The sequence below is a fragment of the Crinia signifera genome, chromosome 1, assembly GCF_055691185.1.
Source record: "Crinia signifera chromosome 1, ASM5569118v1, whole genome shotgun sequence".
Lineage (NCBI taxonomy): Eukaryota > Metazoa > Chordata > Amphibia > Anura > Myobatrachidae > Crinia > Crinia signifera.
Genome location: NC_139217.1, coordinates 185,896,137 through 185,911,147, shown reverse-complemented (window position 1 = coordinate 185,911,147; position 15,011 = coordinate 185,896,137). Strand labels below are relative to the sequence as shown.

General features: G+C 46.8%; 1 protein-coding gene across 2 annotated transcripts in view; it reads left to right on the top strand.

The window, feature by feature from the left end:
• Nucleotides 1–15,011, top strand: part of BANK1 (B cell scaffold protein with ankyrin repeats 1) — a 418,472-nt gene that overhangs the window by 396,320 nt on the left and 7,141 nt on the right. For both annotated transcript variants that reach the window (XM_083179030.1, XM_083179029.1), the window contains exon 20: nt 7,721–7,791. In XM_083179030.1, coding sequence (XP_083035156.1) covers nt 7,721–7,791 — 71 coding nt within the window. The remainder of the gene's footprint in view (nt 1–7,720; nt 7,792–15,011) is intronic.

Genomic DNA, 15,011 nt, shown 5'->3' with positions numbered 1-15,011 from the left:
CAGGCATTTATAGTAAAGCATAAAATCAAACAATAATCACTCTCTACTTCAGCAATCAATTTAAATGATTCAAAAATCTCAATATACTCTAACAACAAATCAATTAACATACACTGCCACAGAATACCAGTCTCTGGCTCAAACCAATGGTCCCTCGTCGACAGGTCCTCAAACATATAAGGGTATGTCCCTATGATAGTGTGCACACTTATGACAAAAACAATCCTCACTGAGGGGCAGGCAGATTCCCAGCTCAGGGGTAACCTCCTGTTTGTAACTGTAAGACAGGCTGCAGGGGTAGCCTCAATATAGAGCTGTCCTGGACAGGGTGAATCTAGCAGGCACTTCTCCTATATCCTTTTACTGGGGTTAGGCAGACATTGTCCTGTCTGTAGGGCTCAGTAGGGTACTAGCCTTTGTAGTGGGAGTCTATAAGGTGGCTCTATTTCCTGATATCCCCTTACAAGGGTGCAGATGCTGTCTCAGGGGGACTGAATCAGTACCTTGGGTGTTGCTGGCTTCTGCCACATGAATCTCTGGCTATACTGCTGCCTGCTGTCTGGCCCCTCTGCTGGGTGCTGCAGTGTGCTCTCTCTCTCTCTTCCTTCTGCTCACACTTGGGACAGCAACCTCCTTTATCTTCCTTTCACATGCCTCAGTGCACTTGTTCCCTCTGTCTTTAGGCAGCACTCTCCTTTTCTCTCTGACACTGGGGTTGTTGCAGCTCTTCTTCACAAAGCTTTTTCCCTCTCTCCACATGTCCTCTCTCACACACTGCTGCTGGCCGGGATCCCCTCTGACCTCCCAGCTTCCTGTCACATGTGCAGGGGAGCTGGGACACTAGATGAGTCTGTTAACCCCTCACAGCCCTGCTGACAGGGGAAAGGACCTGTTCTGGCAGCATTGGCTGCAATGTTAACTCCCTGGGGGTACAGGAATAAAAGGGGTGGAGCGGGGTGCCACACACCCATTGCTGCTTTAAAGTTAATTGGCCCTATCTCAGGCGCCCTGGTAACACCTGCAATAGGGGACAGGATGGCCCCTACCTGGTACCGCTCAGCCTGTTCACCCCTCGCTGCTTCTGGACTGTGCTATGGGACCCAGCTTTGTGAGTCTCACCCTGACCCACCAGCTATTGTTATACAGCAGAACTGGAGCCCTGCCAATTGGGGTCACCAGTACCTGCTGACCGTTTGCGAGGACTTCAGCACTGTAAGGGTTAAGCCTGGGAGGATCCATTTATTGGGGGGATCTCCACTCCCCCAGATACCCCATCAAGGGCTGACCAGCCAGGGTGTTCATGTTTCGGCCAGGAGACCTTGTATAAAAAGGTCCCCCTGGCTGATGACACTGCTGGAACCATGACCAGTCCAAGATCCCCGGTGCTGGTTACTTAAATACTGGTTATGATTGGAAGGGGACCCCACACCATTTTAAAAAAAATAAAAATTACCTTTTACAAACTTTTTTGAACAGAACCATGCATAGATCTCACTGATCTGTGCATGGTTCTGTCAAACTCCCCAGACTGGCTCTAATCTATTTTTTTTGTGATTTATGTTAATGTTTAGGGTACGATTTTTATTACATTTGCAATTTTGGCCATTTTTTACCCCAAAAAATTGCCATTACTAAAAATTGCACCTTACTGTATTTCATTTCACCCCTGATCTCTGCATATTAAATTAACATTTTAATTCATCTAATTAAATTTATCCAAGTAAACAGAGCCGGTCCTAGGCATAGGCATACTAGGCAATTGCCTAGGGCAGCAGCAGGGATGCATATGTAATGAGCGGGGACCCAGCGCACTTTACATATGCATCCCTGCTGTAGCTGCATGGGAGCTAGTGTTCCCACTAAGCTTATTTTGCAGGGCGCCGTGCCCTTCCCATTTTATTAACTACTGAATGCACTTTTATTTGCACCAATACGCTCTGAAGCACTGCCCACCGCAGCGCTGACAGCCTGACTTGCCGCTGAGTGCTGAGCCTTAGCGGCATTTTAGCATTGAGGGGTTTGCACCTGGAAGAGTTGATCACTAGGGGCATCCAGCCCAAGCCTAGGACCGGCTCAGCAGGGAGCAGTCACATACCCTCCAACAATTTCAACTTATAAATCGGTACAGGCCAGGGGGTGTGGCCATATATAGGGGGTGTGGCCATTTAGGAAAGGGGGCGTGGTCCTTGAGCCCCTACCTCTGTGTACTCTCACCCCCTTGTCCCCGCTCACCTGGATCCCCTGACTCAGTCCCCAGGGCAGGCAGGTCACTTTGCGGTGCGCAGGGTCAGGGCTCTAATCCGCCCGTTCAGCCTGGGCAAGCAGGTCCCGGCTGCTTGAGGGGAGAGGGCGCTTGGAGGGGGGAGCGGCTTGCAGACGCTGCCCCCCACAGCAGGCTTTTCCGGCGGTGTGATGGCGGCGCCCGGCTCCAGGCGACAGTTCTGATCGGGCACAGCCGCAGCCTCTCATGGGGAGTGGGATGCAGGGGGAGGCCGGCCTGCTCACGTCCTACTGCTGTGCAGACTGGGAGATGTAGTCCTGGCCAGCCGCTCACCCACACTCCCTGGGGAGCAGTGAACTGCATCTCCCAGAGTCCTTTAGTGAGGTATTTTCAAAAATCGGTACAATCGGTACAATTTATTTTAGCCGGTACAGACTGTTAAAAAACGGTACTGTACCGGCTAAAACGGTACAGTTGGAGGGTATGCAGTCAGACATCCATTCCATGGACTGGCGGCAGCAGCAGGCCTGTATGACTATGCCAGGAAATGGGAGCATAGAATCAGGCTTGGCGTGGTCATTACCTACAGTGTACAGTCCTCCTGTGAGCGGATTAGTGTGCGGGGATGCCTGTCATCTTTGCCCCATCCCCCATCGCACCCAGTCATGCTGTCCTATTGCAGCTGCTGATATGGGAGGAGATATAGACTAGATCCCCTTCATGGAGTGGACCTGGATGTGAGGTCATGTGAGGGGGTGCAAGTTCTATCTTCTACCACAGGAGGAAGAGCGGCTCCACGTCCTGCAGGAAAGGCAAGGACAGAAGCTGTAGCTGGCACCTGCATGCTGGATTTATTTTACTACACTGTGTACTGTGCTAGACTCGTGGGGGAAACATAATTGACCGTACAGCGCTGTTTTTTGCTGTGTGTGTGTGTGTGTGTGTGTGTGTGACTGTGTGTGTGTGTGTGTGTGTGTGTGGGGGGGATCTATCTTTGGCAGAGGAGTGTTAATTAGTGCAAAGGGGAGTCATTCAATGCTAGAAGAAGTTTGAGAGGGGGATGATGACTATTATTCTGGGCTAGGGGAGATGATGTTCTGTCTGAGGGGGAAGAGGAATATTTATGAAAAAAAAAGTGATCATGTAACTGAGGGAGGGTCTTAAGTACTAGGGGATGACCCACTCCTTATACCTGTCGCAGTTAACTAACCACCTTCTCCTATCATACTACCAACCTCTTTATGTTCTTCTGGATCTGCCCCAACAAAGGAATATGCTGTATGATTGACAACCACATCAGGGAAACTACAGCAGTGCATTTGCTGACGGGTGATGGTTTAATATTATTTGGCACTTTTCGTTTTCCTCCAAACTAGGAACAATTTCTGAAGCACACTTATCAATGGCATCTGTATGACGTTTACTTCTCTAAAGGAATACATACTGATGATTGGCGGTCAGAATATTGATGAGGGAAAGAGGGAATCTCAACAGGAGTTTGGGAAGGATTTACCTCCCCCTGTCTTCCCCTAACCCTCATACAGATAGTGGTAGATGCTCAAATTAGTTCAGTAAAACTTTTCAGGTGCATGCAGGGGAGGGGTTAATACTTGGTAAGTAACAAGACATTGGTTCCCCCGGCACACTGAATAGTTTTAGCAACCAATCTTGAACACTACATGATAATAGAATTCAGAGATATTGGTTACATATACCTGCGCAGGTGTATGACATGCCCCAAGCCGTGTCAAGGCTTCTCTGTATATTGGGGGTCCCTAGTGCTATATCTAGGTGCAGGGTGTGGCACCCCAAAAACTATCATAAGCTAGGAGGCCCAGTGCGGCATGCCAGTGAGATACTAAGTGGTAATAATTAGTGATAGGAAGCCGAATAAAGAGAGAGATAAATGAAATGTAATTAAAATAAGAGAGAGATAGTGTTAGTGAGGGAAAAGTGTTAATAGAATGTAAGGGCATGCCGCACTAAAGCCACCCAGCCCAACCAGTCCAGGGGCACCGCACCCCACACCACTGTTACCCTAAATTAGGTCTACAATTAGTCAGCAAGGAGCCACATGATAATGGCTCCTTACTTGGTATATCTGAACTAAGAGATACCTACCTTGGAGCAACCCCAGACTACTCCATGTGGCATATCAGGACCTGCATCTCCGCCTAATACAAGCTCCTCTCTGCCTCCCACAACATACATACAGATAGTGGTAGATTCCCCTAACCCTCCTTTCCCACAGCCTACAGTAACTCTAACCCTCTGCAGCCTTACCCTGACCCCCCTCGCTAGTGCCTAACCCTTGTACCCCACTGCCTAAACCTAAATCTCCCTCCCCACAAGCCTATCCATAGAGCATAAACCCCCCTCCTCCCCAACTTAATGCTGATCCACCCTGCGTATATACAATCGGAATTCTGCCAGTCGGGACTAGCATCAATATCCTCAGTAATATAATCTGAATAAGTAGCAATATGGGGTCATGTAATTTAAATAAGGAACAATGTTGTGTGCTGTAATGTGAATAAGGAGCAATAAGAGGTAATAGAATGTACGTAAGATACAATATGGTGTTAAAATTTAAATAAGGAGCAATACGGGGGGTGGGGGTAATATAACATGAATATTGGAGACAGTACCTTGTGACATAATGAGGACAAATTCTGAGTCAGAGGTGTAACTGTAGTAGCAACAGTGCTAGGGGGCACCAGCCAAAATCTTGCCTAGGGCATCAAATTGGTTAGGGCCGGCTTTGTGGCAGCGTCTTGTGGCAAAGCATATGAAGGGGTAATGAAATATGACAAAGGACTGGAGACTTTATCCAATACACAAATACAGTTGACTGGAGGAATTTTACTGTGTGTTAGCGATATACATTACAATAATATAATTTTTTTCAACTCATGGTGCGACTAGTATTGTCACTTAATTTAGGAGATTACGTGGTCCTGAAGATACCTGTTTGTTTAGGAATATAACCAATCCTCAACCAGAATCGTCGAAAGGGGGGTCACAGTCACAGGTCGGATCTGCATGCAAGGTTTCTCAGCCCGATCCATCAGGAACATGTGAAATCAGCTCAAATTGTAGTAGTGTATGGGGGCCTAAAGCTACAGTAAGTTGTATAGGAGGTATAGAACTAGATCAGGCACTGTATGTTTGGAGATGCATGATGAGAATCCAAGTAGGACAATATTCTTTTTTAGACTAACATATATCCCTGCTAGAAGGGAAATAATTTGGTACTTATGTATTATCTGGGCTCCCATGTTAAATGCACCCCATTTTTTCATACCCCTACTATCCAACTACGCATGGAGTTGATTTTATATAGTGTGGCGAGCGCAGCGAGCCACCGCGCCCGAAGCGTGGCGAGCGCAGCGAGCCCCGCGTGGGGACACGGTCTCATAAGAAAACCGGGAGCCCAGATATTACATAAGTACCAATAATTTTTGTGAGAACACTTTTACAATTACAGTGGGACGATTTAAATAAATAAGACTGAAATTGGTCCAAATTAGATTTACCTGGATCTCAAAACGGGATCTTATTGACTATCAAAAACAGCATATAGCCAATAAGATCTCATTTTCAGATCCGGGTAAATCCGGATCTGCACATCTCTAGTCCAAATAAGGATCTGGTGGAGAAACAGCACATCACAATATGTGAGATACCACTTCCGGTGGGATCCGGGAATAGTCGCACGCATGCGAGCTCCCATCCACCAGGGCTTCCATCCTCGACCCCCAGAGAAGAGGCGTCTCATGGCCGGGAGGACTGAGGAGGACAAGGGAGGAGGAGTTGGGACAGAGGGGGAGATGGAGAGCGCAGAGGGCGGAGGAATGCTGACCTCCACCCGGAGACAGGTGGAGCCACAGCCGTGGCCCCCGACACCAAGCATCCAGAAACCCCCGGCAAAGCCCCCTTGGTACATCAAGGTCAGCAGGACCCGTGGCCGCTACACCTGATGGCCGCTATACCAGCTGTTACAACCCAGATGGTCGGCCTGCACAGCAGAGGGACTCCTGGCCTGTAGGCCCTGGCTTCATGACCTCTGGGGATGGAAGAGTCTGTCTGCCCCCACCCGATGTCCCAGCTCCCCAACCAGGGCCCCTTACACATCCCCCCACTCCCTAGCCCCACAGCAGAACAGCCTCAGGATCCATCCACGCTGTCTGAATGAAGGGGAGATGGCCTGTTGAGCCACTCCACTGCTGCCCTGTGGGTAGCTACAATCAAGAAGATGGAACCGCAGTTGGCTGCCTAGAATCTGTGTTGCTCAGCCAATTGTTTATGTTCCCCAGGTCTCCCATGTGGTGTCCTTATCTGTACTGTTTACTTGTTTTTTACCTATCTGGCTGTTGCAGCGACCAAGTGGCGCCACTGACAGCTGCCTAGGCCCTAAGAGCTCAGCAAATATACATGTCTCCCCAGTACATATACATCACCCTCCCCAGGATACATATAGCGTATACTTGTATGTGTTAGGTATATCTGTACTGTCACTGTTAAACTTTTGCCTAACTGACTGTTGCACAGCAATCCAAATCTTATTCCTAGTATACGCAAGTATACCCAGGGCCGGATTATAATGGGGGCAGTGCCCCTGGGCCCCCCTCTAGCTAGGGGCCCCCTGTGGTTGACATGCATTTTAAAAAAAAAAACTCCTCCCCAGCTTAATGCTGACCACCCTGCGTATATACAATCGGAATCCTGCCAGTCGGGACTAGCATCAATATCCTCAGTAATATAATGTGAATAAGTAGCAATATGGGGTCATGTAATTTAAATAAGGAACAATATTGTGTGCTGTAATGTGAATAAGGAGCAATAAGAGGTAATAGAATGTACGTAAGATACAATATGGTGTTGAAATTTAAATAAGGAGCAATAAGGGGGTGGGGGTAATATAACATGAATTTTGGAGACAGTACCCGTCACCATAGTTGCTGCCAATGCTGCAGGAAGATGAAGAGAGGGGAGAAGCCCCAGCAGCACAGGAAGGATGGTGGAGAAGAGCGTGTTGCTGAAGAGAAGTATTGTCCCAGGGTGCTACATACTAGTGTGTTACACAGAGACAGAGAAGACTCAGGGGGTTGCTTATCTCCTTTAGTAAAAGATACAGCAGAGCAAGAAATGACAGTGGGAAGCTGCTCTTTTGCCGGTGCCGGTGCCGCTGCCTGTCAGACAGTATGACAGGCAGAGTAGCAGCCGGCAACAACAGGACAGCAGCAGAGAATGCAGAGCAGGGAGAGCGCCTCTTCTGCCCAGCGCCTGCCTGCTCTGCATCCTCTGCTGAGCGGGTAGCGCCGTCCCTGATCTAATATTCTAGTATTTAGCTTTTAGTGAAACGAGGTTGTAATTAGGACTAGTTTATGACTTTAAAAATCAGTCCTGACAATATGGGTGATATTTACATGTTTCACAATGTAAACAACTAAATAAAGATTGCAAAACTATCAGCTAAATGATGTTTTCACCTTCCAGCATTACCTGAAACACAGAGAGGAACAGCGATGTTTGACAGCAGCATCTACCAAAAGCCACATAAGCCAGCAGTAAGTTGATTTCCTTACACACTTTTGGTATCACTTGTTGGTTGTTCCTTCCTAACTTGTCAGTCCCCTGCAGCTTTGTTACAAAGTCAGTGACAAAGAAGAACTATTCTCTTCTCCCCACTGCCGGAAGCTGAAGTCTTATCATATTATTAGGACACTCACAAAATATGATACAAAATAAATATATGTTAGATAAGAGTATGTACTACTTTGTTATTTTGACATTTCACCTTGCTATATCAGGGACGTGCGGTGGGGTAAATGGCTGAGAAGTCCCTGGCAAGTACCAGAGCCAGATTTGTACCCAATTTATGAGCCATGGGGTACATGCCAGCGGGATGCGGTCAATTTGACGGCGGTCGGGATCCCGGTGTTCAGAATCCCGACACTGGAATCCCGACCGCCGAAATCCCGAAACTTTCTCCCTCCGTGGGTGTCCACGACACCCACAGAGGGAGAATAAAATAGCGTGCCGAGCGTAGCGAGGCACCAGGCCCGCTGCGTGGTGAGCGCAGCGAGCCCGCAAGGGGGGGCGATCCACGTCCCTCCCATGTCGGGATTTCGGCGGTCGGGATTCCAGTGTCAGGATTCCGACCGCCGGGATCCCGACCGCCGGGATTACGTATCGGATCCCATGCCAGCATTATGTGCAGAAGTATATACTGCTGGAGATTCACTGAGTTTTAATAAGAGATGTGCAGAAAAGGTAGCCAGGTGAGGCATTGCCTCACCTGCCATAGACTTTTTACTCCAGAGTTTTGACTATAAAAATTATTAGAATAATAAAAAAAAATGTTTATATATATATATATATATATATATATATATATATTCTTTGTATTTTTGACATACTCAAACTCCGGCATATACGTTAGTGTGACAGGAAAGGCTGTGCCTCACCTGCCTCACCCCACCGCACGCCACTGCTATACATAGTGCAACTGATTAATTTTGCCCGTTTTGTAATGTGTGTGGAGAGACCTTGTATGGCACGTAACAAGCTATTGCAGTGTCTGTACTACACTACTCCAAACATAAACAGGGCCAGCAATGGCGGTAAGCTGACAGCAGTACGGCACTAGATCCACTGAGTGGCATTTTTTCTCATTGTTTGCACCACTCTATGGGGCAAGTTTATCAAAGTATAAATGTGGGATAACCCTCAAATATCAGAACCCCTGTCCCATTGACTCAGTAATAATACATTTAGGGCAATAAGGATTCCTTATTACCATGAATTGTGGTGATAAGGAATCCGTAATACCAGTCTTCTGAATTTGAAGCATTACTGGTAGTGTGGGGCAGAAGAAACTAGCACTGGCCCTGGACATGGTACACATTGTCCTCCTTATACACTGGATAATGTATTTCATACAGTATTAATAATTTGCACTGTAATAAATAAAGGAAGTTACAATAATTATGTCCGGGTTCGCATTTATTCAGTTCTTACTGCAAAATTATAGCAAGTTCACATTTATACAAACTGTTTTGGTAAAATGGAACAAGCACATCTCTATAATAAAGTTACAGATGGAGCCGGCTTTTACTTTGCAGGGGCTGGAGATTCTATCGCCAGCCCCCGCCAGTGGCCGGTTACCACCAGGGGCGCGCCCGCACGAAACGCTCGCGCACCCCGTTGGAAACGGAGCCTGCCGGGGGTCCCCGTCGCCTTCCCCGCCATCACCGCTGGTCCCCCTCAAAGCCCCAACTCCCCCCCCCACTGAACTGGGTAGCGTCTCCCTGAAGCAGATACGGGCAGGGAAACGCTGCCCAGCTGCCGTGATACTGGGACGCGCGTGCACGTGAGACGCATGTGCGTCCCATGCCCTATCGCCGGCGCTTGCCAGTGAAAGTGATCTGGCGTGCGCCGGGCAAAGATGTAGCCTGCTACATCTGTACTTACTGTATAATAATAATAAAAGTACTTACAGTACATATGGTTAATCCCCACCTTCTGAAGATGATGTGGGATTAGGGTGGGGGCGCATTTGCACAAGTGGTTTAACTGGTAGTGGCAGCTGCTTAAAACACAGGCTTAGTTAAACATGAAACAAGAACATATGTAATAATAAAAATAGCAGCACTCAAAAAGACTCTAAAACATTTGGATTGACTTCACATTTTATATCGTAATAAACATATTGAAAATATATATGCAACATATTTATTAAACCATAGGCATGAAAATAAATTCACTTAGAAAAGATTCTTCTGGTTATATATAATAAAATTGCTTTTACAGCACTATCCTAACTGTCCATTCCTGGAGATATTATGAACCGTCTCTGGAATGTTTATAATTACCATCTGCCTTATAGATATAAGACTCCTGATAGCATGCAAGAGGCTGGAGAATTACTTCACTAAGAGGAAAAAAGAGTCCTTTTTGGTCCTAATGCAATAGGGTGTGGAAAACCGGTGCTTGCGAGCTTGAAAAGGGTTTCCAGGTATACAGTCTATCCAGGCAAGTGGGTAGTGCTAAAAACAGTAGTCCCACTGACGCATTTTGCTGTGAAACAGCTTTCTCAAAGGTGATGGGGTGACTGAAAGACGGCCGATATTTATACTTTTACCAATGGCATTAATTATTTTCACCTGTTGGTAGTTTGTCAATTCAAACTCACTTATAAAGTTCAAAAAAACTTTTAAACACTCAAAACAAATGATGAAGAGGAGGCAAATGAATCATCTTATGGTGTACATAAAATACTTTGAAATATATCTTAATAGAAACATAATAATTTAATATTTACCCTAAGTCTAGATTTTCATAATTTTACTTCCCCGGTATTCATAATTCAAAATCAGAGATGAGGCATTGGCTAGATAGCACTAACTTACAAAAGTACCTGGATAAAAAGATAACTCTGAGGTATCTTAAGGTTCCCATACACGGTGCGAGGGTGCTGTGCGATGCAATGCGCCCTCCCGCGGGCATCCCATCGCACAGCACTTAAAGTCTGTGCAGTCTGTGCTTTTTCAACTAGGTCCCAATCGCATCGCACGCAAATAGCATGCGTTTTAATTGCATGCAATGCGATCTAGTTCAAAACGCACGGGAATATTGTACTGTGTATGGGCACCTTTAGACTGTTTAAACAATCAGTGTTTGAATATGATCACCTTTTCTAAATGGAGTGGGAGGGGATTTTAGATCGATCCTCTGTCAGCCTTATTGGGCTTGTTATAAAAGTATAGGAAAGAAAAGGCAGAGAGTTTGGTAAAAGAAATCAAAACAATTAAGACATCGCTTATCTTTCAGGAAAGAGATAAACTTCTCTCAGAGAAATTAGATAGATACTAACAAATCCTCCTGGAAACAAAATGCAGAAAGTTTAAAAGGGACATTCCCCCCGACCTCTACACCCAATTTATTTGAGTTATTTGTAGAGCTAAACAGATATGTAAGAACACTGCGGAGAAATATATATGTGTATATATATATATATATATATATTATTTATATATACATTTTTTGTATATATTTTGTATCATTCATTTGATTACTTTATTATATTCTAACTTTTTTTTTGCAATAACAACTTTGTGAAACAACAAAATTTATTGTGAAATTTATTGTAAATTTGGAGTTCTATTCCTGATCATGTAACCATTGTTTTTACTATTATATGACCATTGTGTGCCTTTGCAATAATGCATTAGAGACCAGGAATTGTACTTTAACTACAGGACTGTATTTACTAATTAATTTTTTGCTTTGGGATCCAATCATGTGATCGGTATACCCCATACCTCATTCTGAATATATTATGTTACCATACTGTCAGGCTCCGAGTATTTTGTGAATCCGTCTGCAGCCTGGAAGAAGGGGTATCTATGTCAGGGGGAGACTGCAGAGTGGCAGGTCGGATATAAGTCTTTCTCATAGAAAAGTCTTGTACCTAGAAAGACTAGACGGGAAGCTGGTGAAGACGATGACACCGGTAGGGTTACCAGAGGACTGGACTTGAATATGAATAAGAAGACAATGTGACCGGAAGGATAACCAGAAGACTGGACCGGACTTGGATATGATGAAGAAGATGATGTAACCGGAAGGATAACCAGAAGACTTAACCGGACTTGGAAATGAGGAAGAGGATGATGTGACCTTAAGACTTTACCAGGAGACTGGGCCGGACTTGGATATGATGAAGAAGATGATGGTATTGGATTTGCAGGTAAAGGTATCTGATGCAGGACTTGCAGGTGCAGGTACAGATGCTGAATAGCTGGTGCAGGTAACAAGTACAGGTGCTGGATTGCAGGTAACAGGTATAGGTGCTGGATTGCAGGTAACAGGTATACAGTAGGTGCTGGATTGCAGGTAATGGGTACAGGTGCTGGGTTGCAGGTAACGGGTCCAGTTGCTGGGTTACAGGTAGCGGGTACAGGTGCTGGATTGCAGGTAATGGGTCCAGGTGCTGGATTGCAGGTAACAGGTGCCGGATTGCAGTAACGGGTGCATATGCTGTATTTCAGGTAATGGGTACAGGTGCTGGGTTGCAGGTAGCGGGTACAGGTGCAGTAGCATAAGTAGCATAAGCTGGAGAGCAGGTTGTAGCTTCCTCCCAGGGGATTGGCAACAAAGCACTGGTGTCTGCTTGATCCAGGAGGACTGGCTTTATCCCCCTGGACCTTTCCTGATTGGTGCAGCACGGACAGAACCTGGCCCTATTGGCCAGCTACAGCAAAATGGCGGTGTCCGGCGAGGAACTGGAAGTTCCCCTATTCCCCGACTGGGAACGCACGCTAGACCACAGAGGAGGGAGAACACGGCCGGGAGAACAGAGCTGCTGCGCTCACCCGGCCGGCACCTCGACATGAAGACCCTGCCACCGGGACGGGTAAGCGGCAACACCGACCACTGCCCATGACAGCAGCACCCCTTTGAAGTGGACCCTGGACACTTCCCTGGTTTTCTTGGATTCTCTACATGGAATTATTTTTGAATGAGTGCTGGAGCATCAATGCAGGTAGCCTCAATCCATGACCGTTCCTCTGGACTGTACCCCTTCCAATCTACAAGATATTGTACCCGTCCAAAACAAATCCTTGAATCCAGAATTTTCCTAATCTCAAAAGCCACGTTATGATGAGACCGAACATAGGAGATCTTGGGAACCTTACTTTAGAAACGATTCAGTACCAAGGGTTTCAATAAAGAAATGTGGAAGGAATCTGAAAATCTTAAGGATCAAGGCAATTGTAACTTGTAAACTTGTAAACCAGAGGAGACGCTACAGAGGTGATGACATATGGACCAATGAAGCGGGGTGCAAATTTCATTGAAGGAACTCAGAGTCTAATATTTTTTGTAGAGAGCCAAGCTCTATCCCCTACATTGAGGCCTGTGGTGATCAGCAAACTTCTTATAACGATGAGAAGAGTTAACTGCTGGCATATCTAAAACAGGAAGACTTTGGAATTCTGGAATACGGGGATTACGGCCGTAGACAATGAAAAACTGAGTCTTTCCAGTAGAAGAATGATAATAATTGTTGTGTGCAAATTTGGCCCAAGGTAAAAGTTCTTTCCAATTATCCTGAGAAGATTAAAGGTTCAAACAAAGAAAAGATTCCTGGGATTGGGTCACTAGAGGTGTACCCTCACTCACACTAGAACAAAGAAGATGGTGCACATAAAGGTTTCTTTACATAGGTTCACCACGGGTGTGTTTCCAAAAGGTGAAGGCTGCGTACCGTACTCACAAGTAAGTATACCACTATAAGCGCATCTGGGTATCTTTATGGAGGGGGACTCCTGTCATGGAGGACAATGGCTCCCGTGTACGGATGCAAGCAGACAAAGAAAGCCACTTTCAGTGTCTATACATTTATTTAAGCAAATATATACATAAAACTGGGATCTGCAAAGATGTTAAAAGAGGTCCGGTCTCCTGCCAAGCAGGAGAGGAGCGCATTTGTTGTTTCTTGCACTGGGATACTCAGGGCCGGTGCAAGGCACCGGAGCGCCCCAGGCGAGTCGGGGTGGGGGCGCCCCGGTGCCCGGGGAGGGGGGGGTACCTGTCCTGCGGCGCTGTCCGGTGCCGGGGGAGGGGGGTACCTGTCCTGCGGCGCTGTCCGGTGCCGGGGGAGGGGGGTACCTGTCCTGTGGCGCTGTCCGGTGCCAGGGGAGGGGGGTACCTGTCCTGCGGCGCTGTGTATTTAAAGCTGGCGGCGGAGGCAGCGGGGGTCCCTGCAGTCCATTAGAAATAATGAGCGCTATCCGCCGGGTTATGCGGAAGTGCTTCTGTTGTGAAAACACTGGCAGCATGCTGATTGGCTGAGATCAGCGTGCGCCGTGCTGCCAGTGTTTTCACAACAGAAGCGCTTCCGCATAGCCCGGCGGATAGCGCTCGTTATTTCTAATGGACTGCAGGGACCCCCGCTGCCTCCGCCACCAGCTTTAAATACACAGCGCCGCAGGACAGGTACCCGGGCGGCACGGGGGGGGCAAAATGCCGCCCTCCAGTGGCCGGCGCCCTAGGCAAATGCCTAGATTTGCCTAGTGGTGGCGCCGGCCCTGGGGATACTGCTTGCTGACGGTGACGGTCTGGGGTAATACCCCAGCCAAAAGGTACCGGACCTCTTTTAACATCTTTGCAGATCCCAGTTTTATGTATCTATTTGCTTAAATAAATGTATAAACACTGAAAGTGGCTTTCTTTGTCTGCTTGCATCCGTACACGGGAGCCATTGTCCTCCATGACAGGAGTCCCCCTCCATAAAGATACCCAGATGCGCTTATAGTGGTATACTTGAGTACGGTATGCAGCCTTCACCTTTTGGAAACACACCCGTGGTGAACCTATGTAAAGAAACCTTTATGTGCACCATCTTCTTTGTTCTAGTGTGAGTGAGGGTACGCCTCTAGTGACCCAATCCCAGATTCCTACTCATACTTTGTGGTCTGAATAGATGTTTTTCTCACACACGCTTTTATTTATTTATTTACATATTCCGGAACATCGGATAATTGTGTATACAGACCTTTCATCGCCCCCAGTCCAATTCTCCAAACAAGCTTTCCGAATTAGGGGTTGAGTGGTGACCCTGTATTTGTGGATCCGGCTGAAGAAAGGTGTTTGTGCCCTGGGACTTATTCTCTTTTTGTTTGTAAAGAAAAGATTCCAAATCCTGGTTAATTCTCTCAGTCTGGCAATTGGTTTGAGGGTGGTACACTGTGGAAAAGTTCAATTTGACTTGTAACGCACT